Consider the following 17,615-nt stretch of genomic DNA (forward strand, 5'->3'; position numbering starts at 1 on the left):
CATAGTTTCCCCCATATTTAGGAGAATGGGGTCCTGCAGGACTCTGTATTGAGTGTATCTCTATTTTTAGTGGCCATTAATGGTCTAGCAGCAGCTGTAGTGCCATCCGTCTCCCCTTCTCTGTATGCAGACGACTTCTGCATTTAATACTGCTTCCCCATTACTGGTTTTGCTGAGCGGCGCCTACAGAGTGCCATCCACAAGGGGTGGTCATGGGCTTGTAGGCCACGGTTTCCAGTTTTCAGCCGCCAAGTCGTGTGTTATGCACTTCTGTCGGCGTCGTACCATTCACCCGGAACCAGAACTTTACCTTAACGATGATCCACTCACTGTATTGGAAACATATCGATTCTATGTACTGGTTTTCGATGTCCAATTGACTTGGCTTCCTCGCCTTTGTCAGCTGAAGCGTAAGTGCTGGCAGCACCTCAATGCCCTCTGCTGCCTGAGCAACACCAAGTGGGGTGCAGATCGCTCTATGCTGTTGCAGCTCTACGGAGCCCTTGTTAAATCCCGCCTTGACTATGGGAGTCTGGTTTATGGTTAGGCGGAACACTTAGCATTGCATTTACTCAACCCAGTGCACCACTGTGGCGTTCGCCCAGCGATGGGAGCTTTTTGGAGGAGTCCGGTGACCAGCGTCCTGGTAGAGGCCGGAGTCCCTCCATTGCAGGTTAGGCATGGACAACTGCTGGCCAGTTACGTTGCACATGTTTGTAGTTCTCCTGTGCATCCGAATTACTGTCTCCTTTTCCCACTTACAGCGGTTCATCTCCTGCATCGGCGGCCCAGGTCAGGCCTTCCAATTGCAGTTAGTGTCTGATCCCTTCTTTCTGAACTGGAGTCCTTGCCTTTACCACCTATACTTGATGTCCATTCACGTACACCTCCATTGTGTACACCTAGGCCCAAGCTTCGCCTGGATCTTTCACATGGCCCTAAGGAATCAGTTGAGCCTGTGGCTCTCTGTTGTCACTTCCTCTCTATTCTTGTCATGTATCGAGGCCATGAAGTGGTTTACACCGATGGCTCAATGGCTGATGGTCACATTGGCTTCCTGTATGTTCATGGAGGACATATTGAATAGCACTCCTTGCCAGATGGCTCCAGTATTTTCACTGCAGAACTGGCGGTCATTTCTCACACTCTTGAGAGCATCCGCTCAAGCTCTGTCGAGTTGTTTCTTCTCTATACTGACTCCTTGAGCAGCCTACAAGCAATTGACCCTGCCATCCTTTGGTAGCGACCATCTAGGAGAGCATCTATGCCCTGGAATGGTCCAGTCGTTCCATGTTGTTTGTGTGGACCCCAGGCCACGTCGGAATCCCAGGAAATGAACTTGCCGACAGGCAGGCCAAACAGGCTACACGGAAACTGCTTCTGGAGATTGGCATCCCTGTAACTGACCTGCGATCATTATTATGCCACAAGGTTTTTCAGCTTCGGGAGACGGAATGGTGTAACCTCAGTATGCACAAAAAACTGCATGCTATTAAGGATACTATGAATGTGTGGAAGACCTCCTTGCGGGCCTCTCGCAGGGACTCTGTGGTTCTCTGTCGGCTCCGCATGGGCCACGCTTGGCTGACACACGGGTACCTCCTGTGCTGTGATGACCCACCTCAGTGTCGGTGCGGCGCCCAGCTGACAGTGGCCCATATCTTGGTGAGCTGTCCTCCTTTGGCTGCCCTGTGATGGACTCTTCAGTTACCGGACTTGTTGCCATTAATTTTAGCTGACAACGCCTCATCGGATAATTTAGTGTTACATTTTATACATGATGGTAAGTTTTATCATTCTATGTATTAGTTTTCGTCTATGTCCTTTGTCTCTTTGTGTTCTCTACCCTAGATCTTTTAGCCTGGATGTTTTATGTGTCACAGAGTAGCTGGCTTTTCCTTTTTATTCTTGTGGTCGGCCAGCCACGGTCATCTGCTCTCTTGTTTTTATCCCTTATACATGTTTCTCCCTTCTCTCTGTAGTTTTCTTTTCATGTTTTATCCATAGTAGTGATGGTTGTCCTTCTGTCGTTCTTCTGGTTCTTCCATTCTCCTGTTATTGTGCTGTACGTCTCCTTTCTTTTCTTCTTTCTCTTGTGTAATTATTTTACCGGGAACAAGGGACTGGTGACCTCACAGACTAAAAGGAGTCTCTCACTTTTTGGCTCTATAAGTTCATGTCCCATTTTATGGTTTGACCTGCCACTTTGCAAATTCTACAGAAATTTGGGCCGTGTGGGGAAGGATGCCTTGTGTGTGGCGTGAGGTATCCATAGTGCCCTTAGAGTCCATCTCCTGAACCTCTTGTCACGGCTTTGAATCTCCACCTGCAATTCAACTATATGGGCAAGGACACTTTCCAGGGTATGTCAGCTTCTTCCCTTGTCTCCTGTCCTCTTTCGCCCCCATGACAATATTGGTTTTCTCTGCGCCCACTATCCAGCACGGTAGCCAGTCCGTTGTGGTGGGACCATCATTTACCCATTTGGTGGTAGCCCCCTGACAACACAGGGATCGCACTGCTGATGCGTGAGCTGTAAACTCCCCGCGTATGACAAGGAGTAGATGTGTGTCTTCCTGGGGCCTCCCCCCGGCAACAGCCATCATGCCAGGTGGCCTTTGCTGTGGCTGGGTGGCACCTATGGGGAGAGCCTCTGATCGAAGTGGGTGGCATCAGGGCGGATGACCAGCAATGAAGTGGGCTAAGTCATCTCTTGCTGGTGACCATACAGCACCAGCAGTCTCTAAGAAGGGCAAAATCGAGTACAGTGCTGACAGATATGACCCTAAATCGTTTCCTTCCCTCGCCACACCATGGGAGGAATGTAGGGCTACAACTCGGTATTTAGTTTGTAGCAGAATGGACGGGTACTCCTTTCTACTTATGAAGCCTTTATTTTTTGTTGAACATCTTGAGGGTAAGTTTGGGGAAGTGACAGCACTGTCCAAGATGAGAAGTGGTCCAGTCTTGATTCAGACTGCGCCCCACCCCCCAATCCCAGGTGTTACTCGCTTGTGACCAGCTGGGTGCTATTCCTGTTTCTGTCACTCCCCGTAAAAGCCTCAGGGGATTATTTTTCATCACGATCTATTCTTGCAGTCTGACTATGAGCTCCGCGCCAATCTAGAACAGCATGGTGTTCATTTCATCCGGCACATTTACAGGGGACCCAAAGACTACAGGGTTGCTACTGGTGCCTTCATCTTGGCCTTTGAGGGTGGTTCATTGCCTGAAAAGGTCAAGGTTAAACCATACATCCCTCCCCCTATGTGGTGCTTTAAGTACTGGAAATTCGGACACGTCTTCCCGCTGCACTTCCAGCGCCACGTGTCGAGACTGTGGAGGTCTACTGCATCCAGATACTCCCTGTGTGCCTCCTCCCACTTGTATCAACTGTGGAAAGCAGCATTCCAGCTGCTCACCAGACTGCACAGCACTCCAAAAGGACTGGAAAATCATGAAGTAAAAGACCTTGGACCGATTGAGATACCAAGAGGCTAAATGTAAATTTGAATGATTACACTCCGTTCGGTTGACATCCACATACGCTGCAGCTACATTACAATCACCATCACAAGTACTAGCCATACCACACTCTGTGCCATGAACAGGGGCCCTCCAGGTCTCCAGAATACATCCGCCCCTTTTGTGGTAGGGGGAAAATCTCCTTTCGTTGCTCCCAAAGTACCTACTTCGGGAGCAAGGTCCCCCCCAAATGCAGGGGACATCAGTCCCCTCCCCCTAGCCAGAGAAGCAACAGCCTCCTCCAGCTCCTCTCATGCAGAAGGGGTCCTTTGGTACCCTCTCTCCCAAGGTCTCTACTAATGACACAGGGGACTCTCGCCAGTGGCTAAAGGAGCCAAAAGCTGCTGGACGAAGAGCTTCTCGGTCTTCCTCCATGCCTGAAGCTACTTCAGTGAAGTACTCTCAGCCAACCACTAAAGAGAAGCAAGAGGGCAAGCAAACAAAGAAGTTTGCTAAGAAAAAGAACCCTCCGGTGACCAATTATGCACCTGAGGTTGAGGTGGATATCTCACTGACACGTCATCCACAATAGGAATGGATACAAATACTCAGTCGGTGGCAGCAGGTGACCCTGAGGCGTAACCTGCCTCCTTGCATGCTTCATGCCTTCCCAGCCTCATGATAGTGTCATCCTCCAGTGGTTTTTTTCCACTACCTGGCTGAATTGCGGCAACTGTTAAGCTTTACACCTGCTTTCTGCATAGCCCTTCAGGAAACCTGGTTCCTGGCAATGTGGACCCCTGCCCTCAGCAGCTATAAGGGGATATGACAAACTGTAGCGACTATAATAGTCAGGTGGAGTTTGTGTCTATGTCCTGAACTTAGTATGCAGTGAACCTGTGCCCCTTCAAATCCCTCGTGGAGATGTGGCTGTCAGGATAAGGATGACGCAGGAAATATCTGTCTGCATTGTATATCTTCCTCCATATGGTGTAGTACCCCTGAATACATTGGCTGCGCTGATCCACCAACTCCACAAACCTTTCGTACTTTCGGGAGATTTTAACACCCATAACTTCTTGTGGGGGTGGCGCACTGTGTTCACTGGCCAAGGTAGAGATGTCGAAACTTTCCTGTTTCAACTTGACCTCTGCCTCTTAAATACTGGGGCCACCACACATTTCAGTGTGGCTCATGGCACTTATTCGACCATTGATTTATCCCTCTGCAGCCCAGGACTTCTCCCATCTGTCCATTGGAGAGCCCGCGATGACTTGTGTGGTAGTGACTACTTACCCATCTTCCTGTCATTCCCCTAGCGCGATTCCCGCAGACATCTACCAAGATGGGCTTTAAACAAGGCAGAATGGGATGCTTTTACTTCTGCTGTCACCACTGAATCTCCCCCACAAGTTACCCTCGATATGGTAGTTGAGCAGGTCACGAGATCGATCGTTTCTGCGGCAGAAAACACAATCCCATGTTCTATAGGGTGCCCCCGACGAAAATCAGTACCTCGGTGGTCGCTGGAAATTGCTGAGGCCGTTAAAGAGCGTCGGTGAGCTCTACAGCAACATAAGCGGCACCCTTCCGTAGAGCACCTTATAGCTTTTAAATGGCTCCGTGCCCACGTTTTACAGCATATAAAAAGACAGAAACAGGAGTGTTTGGAGAGGTATGTCTCGACCATTGGGTGCCAACGTTACCTTCCCAAGACTGGACAAAGATCAGACATGTTTGTGGGTACCAGACCCTGACAGGTGTTACTGACATTATCATCAGTGGCGGGTTATCCACCAACACAAACGCAATTGCCGAGCACTTTTATGAGCAATATGCTCTACCCTCTGTGTCGGAGAATTAACCCCCCAGCATTTCGCACCCTCAAATAGCAGATGGAAAGGAAAGCCCTCTCCTTCACTGAACGTCACCATGAACCCTAAAGTGCTCCATTTACAGAGTGGGAGTTCCTCAGCATGCTTGCACATTGCCCTGACACAGCTCCAGGCCAGATGGGATCCACAGTCAGGTGATCTAACATCCCTTGTTGGACTATAAGTAACATCTTCTCGTCATTTTCAACCGGATCTGGTGCAATGGCATCTTTCCATCACAATGGCGGGAGAGCACCATCATTCCAGTGTTCAAACACAGTAAAAAACTGCTTGATGTGGATATCGGCCCATCAGCCTCACCAATGTTCTTTGTAAGCTGTTAGAATGTATGGAAAGTTGGCTGTTGTGTTGGGTCCTGGAGTCACGTGGCCTACTGGCTCCATGCCAGGGTGGTTTCCGCTGGTGTTGCTCTACCACTAATAATCTAGTTTTCCTAAAGTCTGCCATCCGAACAGCTTTTTCCAAACACTAACAGCTGGTTGCCGTCTTTTTTGATTTATGAAAAGCTTACGACATGACATATCCTTGCCACAACTTATGAGTGGGGTCTCTGGGGCTTGCTCCTGATTTTTATCCACAATTTCCTTTCGCTCCGTACTTTGCGTGTCCAAGTTGGTGCTTCCCATAGCTCCCCCCATATCCAGGAGAATGGGGTCCTGCACGGCTGTGTATTGAGTGTATCTATATTTTTAGTGGCCATTAACTGTCTAGAAGCTGTCGGGTCATCCGTCTCACCTTCTTTGTATGCAGACAACTTCTGCACTTCGTACGGCTCCAGCAGTACTGGTGTTGCTGAGTGGTGCCTACAGGGAGCCATCCACAAGGTGCAGTCATAGGCTCTAGCCCATGGCTTCCAGTTTTCAGGTGCGAAGTCATGTGTCATGCACTTCTGTCGGTGTCGTACCATTCATCTGGAACCAGAACTTTGTCTTAATGATGATCCACTCATTGTAGTGGAGACATATTGATTCTTAGGACTGGTTTTCGATGCCAGATTGACATGGGTTCCTCATCTTCGTCAGCTGAAGCGGAAGTGCTGTGCAGCACCTCAATGCCCTCCACTGCCTGAGCAACACCAACTGGGGTGCAGATCAATCTATGCTACTGCAGCTCTACAGAGCCCTTGTTTAATCCCGCCTCGACTATGGGAGTCTGGTTTACAGCTCAGCGGTGCCCTCAGCATTGCGTTTACTTGATCCAGTACACCGCTGTGGCGTTCGACTGGCAACAGGAGCTTTGAGGTTGAGTCCAGTGACCAGCATCCTGGTGGAGGCCGGAGTCCCACCATTGAAGATTAGGCGTGCACAACTGCTCGCCAGTTATGTTGTACACATTCGTAGTTCACCTGAGCATCCGAATTACCATCTTCTCTTCCCACGGCGTTTTATCTCTCGCATCGGAGGCCCAGGTCAGGGCTTACGATTGCGGTTTGCATCCAATCTCTTCTGTCTGAAGTGGAGTCCTTGCCTTTACCCCCTATACGTGAGGTCCATTGACGCACACCTCCATGGTCTACACCTAGGTCGAAGCTTCGCCTGGACATTTCACTTGGTCCTAAGGACTCAGCTAACCCTGTGGCTCTCCACTGTCACTTCCTCTCGATTCTTGGCATGTAGAGGGACCATGAAGTGGTTTACACTGATGGCTCGACAGCTGATGGTCAAGTTGGCTTCGTGTATGCTCATGGAGGACATATTGAACAGCACTCCTTGCCATATGGCTGCAGTATTTTCACTGCAGAACTGGCGGTCATTGCTCGTGCTCTTGAGTGCATCTGCTCAAGCTCTGTCGAGTCAGTTTCTTCTCTGTACTGACTCCTTGAGCAGCCTACAAGCAATTGACCCTGCCATCCTTTGGTAGCGACCATCCAGGAGTGCATCTATGCCTATGGTCCAGTCGTTCCATGTTGTTTGTGTGGACCCCAGGCCACGTCGGAATCCCAGGAAATGAATTTGCCGACAGGCTGGCCAAACAGGCTACATGGAAACCACTTCTGGAGATCGGCATCCCTGTAACTGACCTGCGATCATTATTATGCCACAAGGTTTTCTAGCTTTGGGAGATGTGTGCAAGACCTCCATGCGGGCCTCTCACAGGGGCTCTGTGGTTCTCTGCCGGCTCTGCATTGGCCATGTGTGGCTAACACATGGCTACCTCCTCAGTCGTGAGGACCCACCGTGGTGTCACTGTGGCTCACATATGACTGTCGTCCACATCCTGCTGGTCTGCCCACATTTAGCCACTCTGCGATGGACTTGTAACCTTCCCAGCACCCTACCTTTGTTGTTGGGTGACACACACACACACAGCTTTTGCAGGTGGCCTCGCCTCTGATGTAGTGGGATAAGCCTGCGACAGGACTGGAGTAGGAGGTGCAGAGTGAGTCGATTCAACAGATTTTGCACCTTTGTCTGCCACAGGGATACGATTCCTGTGGCAAGGGGTTGGGAGTGGGTGTGGTGTTGGTATGGACTAGGATGTTGTGTAGATTGGGAAGGAGGCAGAACACCACTTTATGGGGGGTGGAAAGTATCTTGGGTAGGATGTCCCTCATTTCAGAACAGTATGAGATACAGTCAGAGCCCTGGTGAAGGATAGGTTTCAGCATTTTTAGTCCAGAGTGATGTTGTGTGATAAGGGGGCACTTCATTGTCACCGATTCTTGGGGGTGGTTGGATGATTTGGGGTATGAGAGGCCTACTCCAGTTCTGTCTTATCTTGACCCATCAGAGTCCGGGTCGCATGTGAAAGCAGCCGTGCCATGTACCAATTTGGCTGCGAATACTGCCCAGCTTTTTATGTTGGTATCATTTGACTACCAACCAGTCGTCCACCAGGATGAGCAGCCACTGCTAAACTGTTGTCAAGAACAATGTTGTCCACCCAGCGGCACAACATGCAGCTGAACACATCATAATTTCAAGGGTTGCTTCACAACCTGGGCCACTTTATGTGCTGGGAAATTGCTAACGGTTTTTTGGTACATTACTTCTCCACTAAGTTGTGCGATGAAATCACCTAGTATGATTTGTATACCAGTTCTTTATTGCAAATCATACTAAAACCAGTGCATAGTATCTCCATGAACAATAAAATACAATTTAGTTTTACTTTAATTTTTTTGTAACATTTGTGCTCTTTGTGACTTATTTACTACAGCGATACATTTAATTTCTTGTGTGCAATTTTTTATACAATATGGTTCAATTAAGTAATTTTTTCAATAGTGATTCATTTTTATTAAACCTACTTAAAATTGTAAAATTACAATGAGTGGTGGCAGAGGGGGAGGGGGGGGGTGGAGCCAATTTGGGAGTTCTGGCTAGGACACAGGATCACCTCAGTATCGCTCTACTGATGGACTCTTGTGGAGCTTACTATGTCACATCCTTATTTCAGAAAAACTTCAGGGCAGTAGCCTCCAATGAATTAAGGAAATTTTGAACAAGTACATCTACGTCTACATCTATACTCTGAAAACTACTGTGAGATGCATGGCAGATGGTACATCCCATTATACGAGTTATTAGGGTTTCTTCCATCTCAAGTCATGTATGGAAAGTGGGAAGAATGATTGTTTGAAAACTTCTGTGCATGCAGTAATTATTCTTATCTTATCCTCATGATCCCCATGTGAGCTATACAAAAACTTTGTTAAAGGACTTTCTGGGGATAGTTTACGTCTACAGGAGTCTTCCAGTTCAGTTCCTTCAGTACCTCTGTGACCATCTCCCACAGAGTAAATAAACCTGTGACCATTCATGCTGCACTTCTCTTTATGTATTCAGTATCCCTGTTTCTCCTGTGTGGTATGGGTCCCACACACATGAGCAATATTCTAGAACTGGTCACACAAGTGATTTGTAAGCAGTCTCTGTTATAGACTTATTGCATTTCACTAGTATTCTACCAATAAATTGAAGTCTACAACCTGCTTCACCCACAACTAAACCAATGTGATCATTCCATTTCATATCACTACAAAGTGTTACACCCAGGTATTTGTATGGGTTGACTGGTTCCATTGATATTATAGTCATGGGATGCTATGTTTTTTCGGTTTGTGAAGTGAAAGATTTCACGTATCTGAACATGTTGCCAATATCTGCACCACATTGAAATCTTATCAAGATCTTACTGAATAATTATTCAGCTTCTTTCATATAGTACTTCAATATAGATAACTGCATCATCTGCAAAAAGCCTGATTTTACTACTAACATTATCTGCAAGGCATTAATAAACAACATGAACAGCAAGGATCCGAATACACTTCCCTGGGGCACACCCAAACTTACTTCTACACCTTACAGTGACTCACCATCCAAGATAACATGCTGCGTCCTTCCTACCAAAAAGTCCTCAGTCCAAGCACAAATTTCACTTGATACCACGTATAATGGTACTTTTGACAATAAATGTAGGTGTGGTATTGAGTCAAGTGCTTTTTGGAAATCAAGAAATACTGCATCTTCCTGATTGCTTTGATCCAGTATGTCGTGAGAAAAGTGCAAGTTGGGTTTCACATGCTCAATGTTTTCGAAACCCGTGGTGGTTGACATTGAGGTGGTCACTCTGTTCAAGATATCTCATTATATTTGAGCTCAGAAAATGATCTAACATTATGCAACAAATCAACGTCAATGATATTGGACGTTAGTTTTGTTGATCACTTTTACTTCCCTTCTTGTAGATGGGTGTGACCTGTGCCTTTTTCCAAGAACTGGGCACCATTTCTTGTTCAAGGGATTTATGATAGATTATAGTTATAAGAGGTGTAACTTAGCCGCAAATTCAGTATAGAATCTGACAGGGGTTCCATTGGGGCTGGAAACTTCTTCTGTTTTAATGATTTCAGCTATTTCTCAACACCACTGACACTAATACTAATGTCATTCATCTTTTCAGTGGTGTGAGGATTAAATTGGGGAAATTCTCGTGCATTTTTCTTTGTAGAGAAACACTTGAAAATGGAGTTAAGCAGTTCAGCTTTTGCTTTGCTACCCTCAGTTTCAGTTCCTGTCTCATTCGCTAGGAACTGGATGATAACTTTGGTGCCATTAACAGCTTTCATGTACAACCAGAATTTCTTTGGGTTCTGTTAAAGATCACTTGACAGTATTCTGCTGCAATAGTCATTGAAGGCATCACGCAATCCTCTCTTGACAGCCAAACACGTTTCATTCAGCATCTCTCTATCTGTAGCTCTACACTTTGTTTTACACCTATTATGCAGTAATCTCTGTTTCTTTAGAAGTTTCTCTACAGGACTGTATACCATGGAGGTTCCCTCCCATTATGAACTGTTCTATTGTGTACATATCTGTCCAGTGCATGATCAACTATTCTTTTAAACTTGATCCTCTACATGCCCCTGCCCTGTGCTGAAAGCTTCAAGTTCCTTAATGAGATATGACACTACTGAGTTTTTATCTAGTTTACTGAACATGCGTATCTTTTTGCTTGTTTCAGTTGTTCTTTGTGCTTTGGTAATCATTGTTGCCACAGATGTGTCATTGTCACGGAGACCAGTTTCGATGTGGACATTCTCAAAGAGGTCAGGTCTGCTTGTTGTCATTAGATCCAACATATTTCCATCGTGAGTGGGGTTCATAACTATCTGTTCTAGGTAGTTATCAGAGAAGGCATTTAGTAATCTTTCACATGATGTCTTATCACGCCCATCACTAACAAAACTGTAATTTTCTCAGTTAATTGTTGCATGACTAAAGTCTCTATTGATGATCAAAGTATGATTGGGGCCGTACATACAAGTGAACTGAGGTCTTCTCTAAAGTTTTCAGTTGCGTCAAGAGATGAGTTTGGTAGGCAGTGGAAGGAGCCAATTATCATTTTATGCCCACCCCTGATACTGAGTCTCGCCCAAACAATCTCACATGCATCTTCATTTTCTATCTTGGCGGATTTGAGTTTCTTGTTTAATGCAACAAATATACCACCTCCATCTCCCATTTGCCTATACTTGATATACATAAATTTTCCCTAAAAACCTCACTGCTATCAATTTCAGGTTTCAACCAGTTTTCTGTACGTAGTGCTATGTGAGCTTCACTGATTTTCGTGAGTGCTTCAAACTCTGGCACTTTGTTGTGAATGCTTTGGCAGTTTACTGTTAGGATTTTAATACGCTCACCTGTGGGAAGCATTTCCTTCAATCTTACACTGATACTTCTTGGTTTCCTACAGCTACTGTTATCTGGATTGGATGGAGAGTTGCTTAATCTAAAAAAAAAACATATGTCCACCCCACTCAGTCAGCTACCTGAATAGCAGCTTCTGATGTGTAGTGCACACTTGACCCATTTAGGGGGACCCTACAGTTCTCAACTCTATGGGGTCACAGAACCTTCAAAGCCTCTTGTTCAGTCCTTCCACTCAACTCAGAACCAAAGGGTCATGATCAGTTCTGGGCACAATGCAGCAAATTATAGCTTCATTGAAATTCCATGCACAAGGCTGGTATTCTCAACCTTCTCTGTTAGTCGCAGGAATGACCCACGAATGACCTCGGGGCCCAGATGACAGGCATCATTCATTCCAATGTGCACCCCAATCTGCAGTTAGTTGCACCATGTTCCCTCAGTGGCTGCTGGGATAGCCTCTTCAACATATTGAATGAGGACCCCAGGCACACACACTGAGTGCAGCTGGTGTCCTTTCCTGTCCCTTGCTGCCATTTCCCTAAGGGGTACCTTTATTCGCCATACGTTTGAGCTGCTGATGATTAATAAACCCCTTACCATTTTGTGTTTGCCTCCTCCTGACACCAGAGAAAACAGGTTTTCCCAAAACAGGTGAAGTGAGTCCACTGGCTCAGTTTCAGTGAAAGACAGCACTCAAACTTGTTGATTAGTGGGAATGGTGCAACACCCTGAGTCCTTCCTGGTCCCTATCCACACCTAAATCTACCATTGACTCACCACTCACAGGCAAGTGGACAAGTACCGTATTTACTCGAATCTAAGTCGCACCTGAAAAATGAGACTCGAAATCAAGGGAAAAAAAATTTCCCGAATCTAAGCCGCACCTGAAATTTGAGACTCGAAATTCAAGGGGAGAGAAAAGTTTTAGGCCGCCCTCCAAATCGAAACAAAGTTGGTCCATTGTAATACGAGACACAATTTAGGTCGAATGAATGACGATACAGCTACAGTAGTTTGGTTCAAGTCGTAAGCTTAGCAGTTAAGCTTTGCCAGGTAGCCTTTGCTATGCGTCAGGCGCTCCGTCCGTATTTATACGGGCACCCTTCCTTTTTCACGTGCTTCTTCCGGTTTGAATTGATTGCTTATTCTTCTTTGATCTGATAAGTGCCGTTCTCTTTGTTATAGGTGTTTACGTCACTCTAAATTGAAAATGCATTACTGTACTGTGTCGTGCATTGTTTGTCGCATTCTGATAATTAGTGTTTACGGCCTGTCGCCGCTCGCGGCATGGCTTGCTTTTGTGCGCTCTACCGCGGCTTACAATAATAACAAAAAGAGAGGATTTGTCTCATAAGCGAAACAATATCAAAAGACTGCTATTTGTTGTTACTTACACTGCTGCTTTCTTTGATAATGATCAACAAGAACCAAATAATAGACTGCATATGATAGAAGATGTTCTGAAGGAGAGTTTAGCAAAAATTTTTCTCTGTTTGAAAATCTTTGCACACTCCTCTTTAGTACATTACATTCTGCACAGAAATTAGAATCATCTTAGATTTAAAAATCTAGTCAGTTGCCGTGCTTCATTTCTGACTGTATCACTGTTCAGCATAAGAATAATACGAATATAAACATGACATGATATGTATATTCTTCCGCTGTTGTCTCACTCTAGTTTCGTAGTTTATTAGGCAGACAGGATTTAAATGAGATAGCAGCAAACACGAAAGAATACATGGCAAAATGTTTATATTCGAATTATTCTTATGGTGAAGAGAATACTGCATGTGATTCACAATTCATAAAAGTTCCTATTAGCAACCATGTCTTCTCACAGTTAGGAAAAAATTCAGAACGTAGAGTTGGCCGCATTGACAAACATCCCAAACAATCTTGCCAGTCGGATTTTCGTAGTACATTGAAATGCTGCTACATTCGAAGATGAACAATACGGAATTTGTATTTACTTCGTTGGATAATGTATGAAAATGCAGTGGTCGAAACTCAAGGCGGAGAAAAAAATCTCGTCTTCCACTTTTTTTTTTTTTTTTTTTTTGTAATTTATTTACTGACTCAGAGGTTTTGGCACCAGTATTTATCTTTGTGCCTGCAACGCATGCTTGTGTAGCGCTACATATATTTGACGGCAGAAGTTAGTTGTGACGGCACCTACCAACATTTTTCAGAACTTCCGCTTACTTTGCACTCGATTTTAAGCCGCAGGCGGTTTTTTGGATTACAAAAACCGGAAAAAAAGTGCGGTAATGAAAGATCCTGTACTTTCTACAGAGAATACAAGATCCACAGAAGAGGATAGTGCTTGAGGTACATCTGGTATAGATATCACGGGTACATGACCCTCGGAAGCTCTTCCAACACACTGATTTTCAGCAGCTGCCAATCGTTTGACAGTAGTCAGGGCGATTTCCAGCTGCTTATGAACATCAGTCAACTCATCCCATGTTTGAGAACAGCATTCACAGTGGGTCTACATTCTGGCTGGTGCAATGTATTATAAGGTAGTGGAAAATAACTTTAAATTAAGCCCACTGATCATCTTTTAATTTGTTGAGCTGAAATGTTGCTGATTCCCTATAATAATTGAAGCAAATACTTAAAACAAGATTTCTATTAAGGCAACACAAAAACCTGGTGTAAAAATGTAAAAATTACTAGTTTCCTAAAACATTTTGGTGTTAATAATAGTTGTTAGCAAACTTGAAAACAGAATTAATTTATGATACATGCAGATAATATATAGGACTACTCCTCTTTAAGGGGAAACTAGATGTAATACCATATATTAGTTAGAAAATCCGCTGCAGTAAAAATGCTGAAACGTTACAGATTGCTCATAGATTATGCAGAAGACAGTGGCAGCTTCCAAAAATTTTCGAAAATGCGCATTTATCTATGTTGATATACAGCCAATTCAGAGGTGATGTATTCTTTGGCTGAACTGTAAATCACACACACTGATTTGCTATGAAATATATTATATATCCAAAACACTTGTACCGGAAACTTACAAAAATATAGTTTTGAAAGCGTCCAAAAATTCTCAGAATAACCTATCTCTCATGTAATTGTACAATGAAATTAGAGAATGATTGTTTTAGACAAGGAGAGGCCTGCTATTCTCAAAAATTTTGAAAGGGCACTGTTAAGTTTAAGCCTACAATTGATGATAAAAGTAAGAGTTTGTCACAGTACTCACAAATGTTCAAAATTTCACATTATATCACAGTACAAATGGGTATTGATACAGTCGGAAAGATTATGCAGAAACGACGTGAACAGTAAGGTATGCAAATCTAGAACTTTAACTCTTCACATGATCTTGTACACACGGTTTCACACAAAGGAAAATTCCTGAATCAGTTTTTGTATATATAACTAAAAGTGTATATTGCACAGATTTTTCACTTAGCTGATTCTGTACACACTTATACACTAGTGTGCCGAAGAAGAACACTGCAGCGTGAGTTTATTTCAACCAAAAACCTAGTTTTGCTGCGTTGTTACCTCAGTCATTTGTAAGCGCAATGGTACACCTTTTTTCCCTTTAAGAAAGTAAGGTTACAATGATTGTGTGGTATAGTTGGGAGTAATGTATGTAGGAGATGAAGTATAAAGTAGAATACAGGGCTTTTTATGGAGTGAGTGAGCAACCAAGATTTTATGTAGATGTGATACTGAAAGTACTCATATTAACCAGCTCTCAGACTGCTCGCAAACTGAAACATGCTATTTGATCCACAAAGCTTTCTTTATGAAAGAGATGATGTAAAGTAGTTAGTTTTAAGAAATATTTCCATGTCCAGGTGTAAACAATCAAATAGATTGTTGACTGTTATTTCAGAAGTGTGGGTTGCATATATTATCTTACTTTCAGCAAACATAAAACTACATTCATGAATTTTACGTCTTTGAACATACCACTAAACTTGAGAGAGAAAAATATGGGTCCTTTCATTACCACAAAAGTGAAGATGGGTGATTGCTGTGTTCCAATGGATACCCCTAAGAATCAAATTAAGTTCTTATCTATGGGGCATGGTGCTTGTAGCATCGATGTATCTTCAGTTCATATAGAAACAGAAAACGATACCCATTTTCATTATGAAAGCAGAGTTGGTAGAAGACACTCTGTCTCTGAGACACACTGCCCAAACAATGTGTTTAGTGCTCTAAGATGATGAAGGCCATTACTGTTAGGTGACATAATTAACTGTGAATAATCAGTATGTTCAGAATTATGAAGGTCACATAGTTGTTCCTTGTGCTATTAATTTTTACAATTTGTGTAACAAAAAGTATGTATTGCTCTCATAGGACATTCCAGCCACATGAAGGAACCATTCAGGCTGTTGCATTTGCTCCAGATTCCTGCTATTACATAACAGCCTGTTCCCAAGGAGTCATGAAGTTGTGGGAAGTTACTAATGAAGAAGAAACAATTAACTCCCTGATATCAGTTGATGATGTTCATGATCTTGGTGTTACAGGATGTGATTTTTCACCAGTTCAAGGCCTCACAGGTTTGTTAAAAGCATTTTCAATCACCTGCGCCCCTGTATGATGTTGCAGTATAAATTATGTTAATCATCTAGAGTAGCATATGAATGACCATACATATTACAATTACTCAACCACTGAATATTTTTAACTATAGCATCATTGACTAACATAAACATATTAGACTCCACTTAATTATTATTTGAATTTTTTGTATACAACACAGAACAAATCACACAGTAGTACTGCATAATTTGTATTAATCAGGTGCTAATGATCATGTATTAATATGAATTTGCTGTTTTAAAAGGAATTTTTATTGCTGAATCTTAATTCTGTCTTTGTTAGGCACATTAAGATTAAAAGAATGATTCCCTCTGTGAAACTAAAACTTACTCAATGACTGTCTACTGAGATTAAATTCTTTGTAGGTTTCCCCTACCTGTTTTAATACTTTCATCTTTTATGTATAAAATGAATATCTCACAAATGTACTGCTAAATGACATAAACTATAATCTATTGCTTATTCACTCTCTGATACTGTGACAATAAATAATGCCAGGATGCATTTGTGCTCACCAGATAAAATAATGGCTATATTTAACAAATCACTCTGATGTACAGGGTGGTTGTAATTTAACTTTCACTACTTGAGCCAGTGTAGACAGAAAACTATTTACCGTATGGTTACCCAACTTTATAGGAATGATGTTCATACTGTGTACTGCAGGATTTGAGGTTTTAGTGGTGTTTGTGTCATGATGTGCTGTTAGGCTCCAGGACTGGTACGACGACATAGGACTGAAACACAAGCATTGGCGTCCCATACAGTTACAGACAGTCAACATGGGTCTGGAAAAGGTGAGCAGGGCCTTACTCTTATGCTGTTTTATCAAAACAAAAGTGATAATGCCGCTGCTCTTCATAGGTATTGATGCATTAAAGGAATATGGAGAAGTTGTCTTTGCATTCCAGGGTTGAAGAACGTGATTCAGAAGTTCAAGTTGACTGACAATTTGGGAATTGTTCATGGGAGAGGCAGAAGGCCAATTGTGCCACTAATCTTTGAAGAAGTTACTGTTGCCATGTTTGAGAATGATTGATGCAGTGTGTGATCTTCAAGCATTGCACAAGCTGTGTCATTACAGCTAAACATTCCATGGTCAAACATCCCACCTGAAATGTTTCAGGCAGTAGTATAGCAATATCTGGTGTGGTTCCAGGCTGTCATGGATGCAGATGGTCATCACATTTAGCAGCATTTACAACCTGGAATGTAAATGTCCTACATAAGTAACAAATATTACCCTCTCATGTGAAAATGTGTTTCTTTTAGTGTTTTATTTGTTATTTCTCTTTCTCATGTCCTTACAAATGTTTCCACCAAGTTTCATTGTCCTACGAGCATGGTCACCACCTCAAGTTGCTAAAGTTTAATTATAATCACCCTGTATAATAAGTGTCAACTTTTTTCTTTATATCAACATGAAGTCTATCCAGGAGCAAGATGTGATGATAAGAGGAGGGATTTTTAGAGCAGGGCCTATGGGTTCGTTTGTTTGTGTTGT

The 17,615-nt window shown here is 43.5% G+C and overlaps 1 protein-coding gene across 2 annotated transcripts in view; it reads left to right on the forward strand.

The window, feature by feature from the left end:
• The window catches only part of LOC126248147 (WD repeat, SAM and U-box domain-containing protein 1-like), a 195,236-nt gene that overhangs the window by 9,604 nt on the left and 168,017 nt on the right, over positions 1-17,615 (forward strand). For both annotated transcript variants that reach the window (XM_049948883.1, XM_049948882.1), the window contains exon 5: positions 15,863-16,068. In XM_049948883.1, the coding sequence (XP_049804840.1) occupies positions 15,863-16,068 (206 nt within the window). The remainder of the gene's footprint in view (positions 1-15,862; positions 16,069-17,615) is intronic.

The sequence above is a fragment of the Schistocerca nitens genome, chromosome 3 (genome assembly GCF_023898315.1).
Source record: "Schistocerca nitens isolate TAMUIC-IGC-003100 chromosome 3, iqSchNite1.1, whole genome shotgun sequence".
Taxonomy (NCBI): Eukaryota; Metazoa; Arthropoda; class Insecta; order Orthoptera; family Acrididae; genus Schistocerca; species Schistocerca nitens.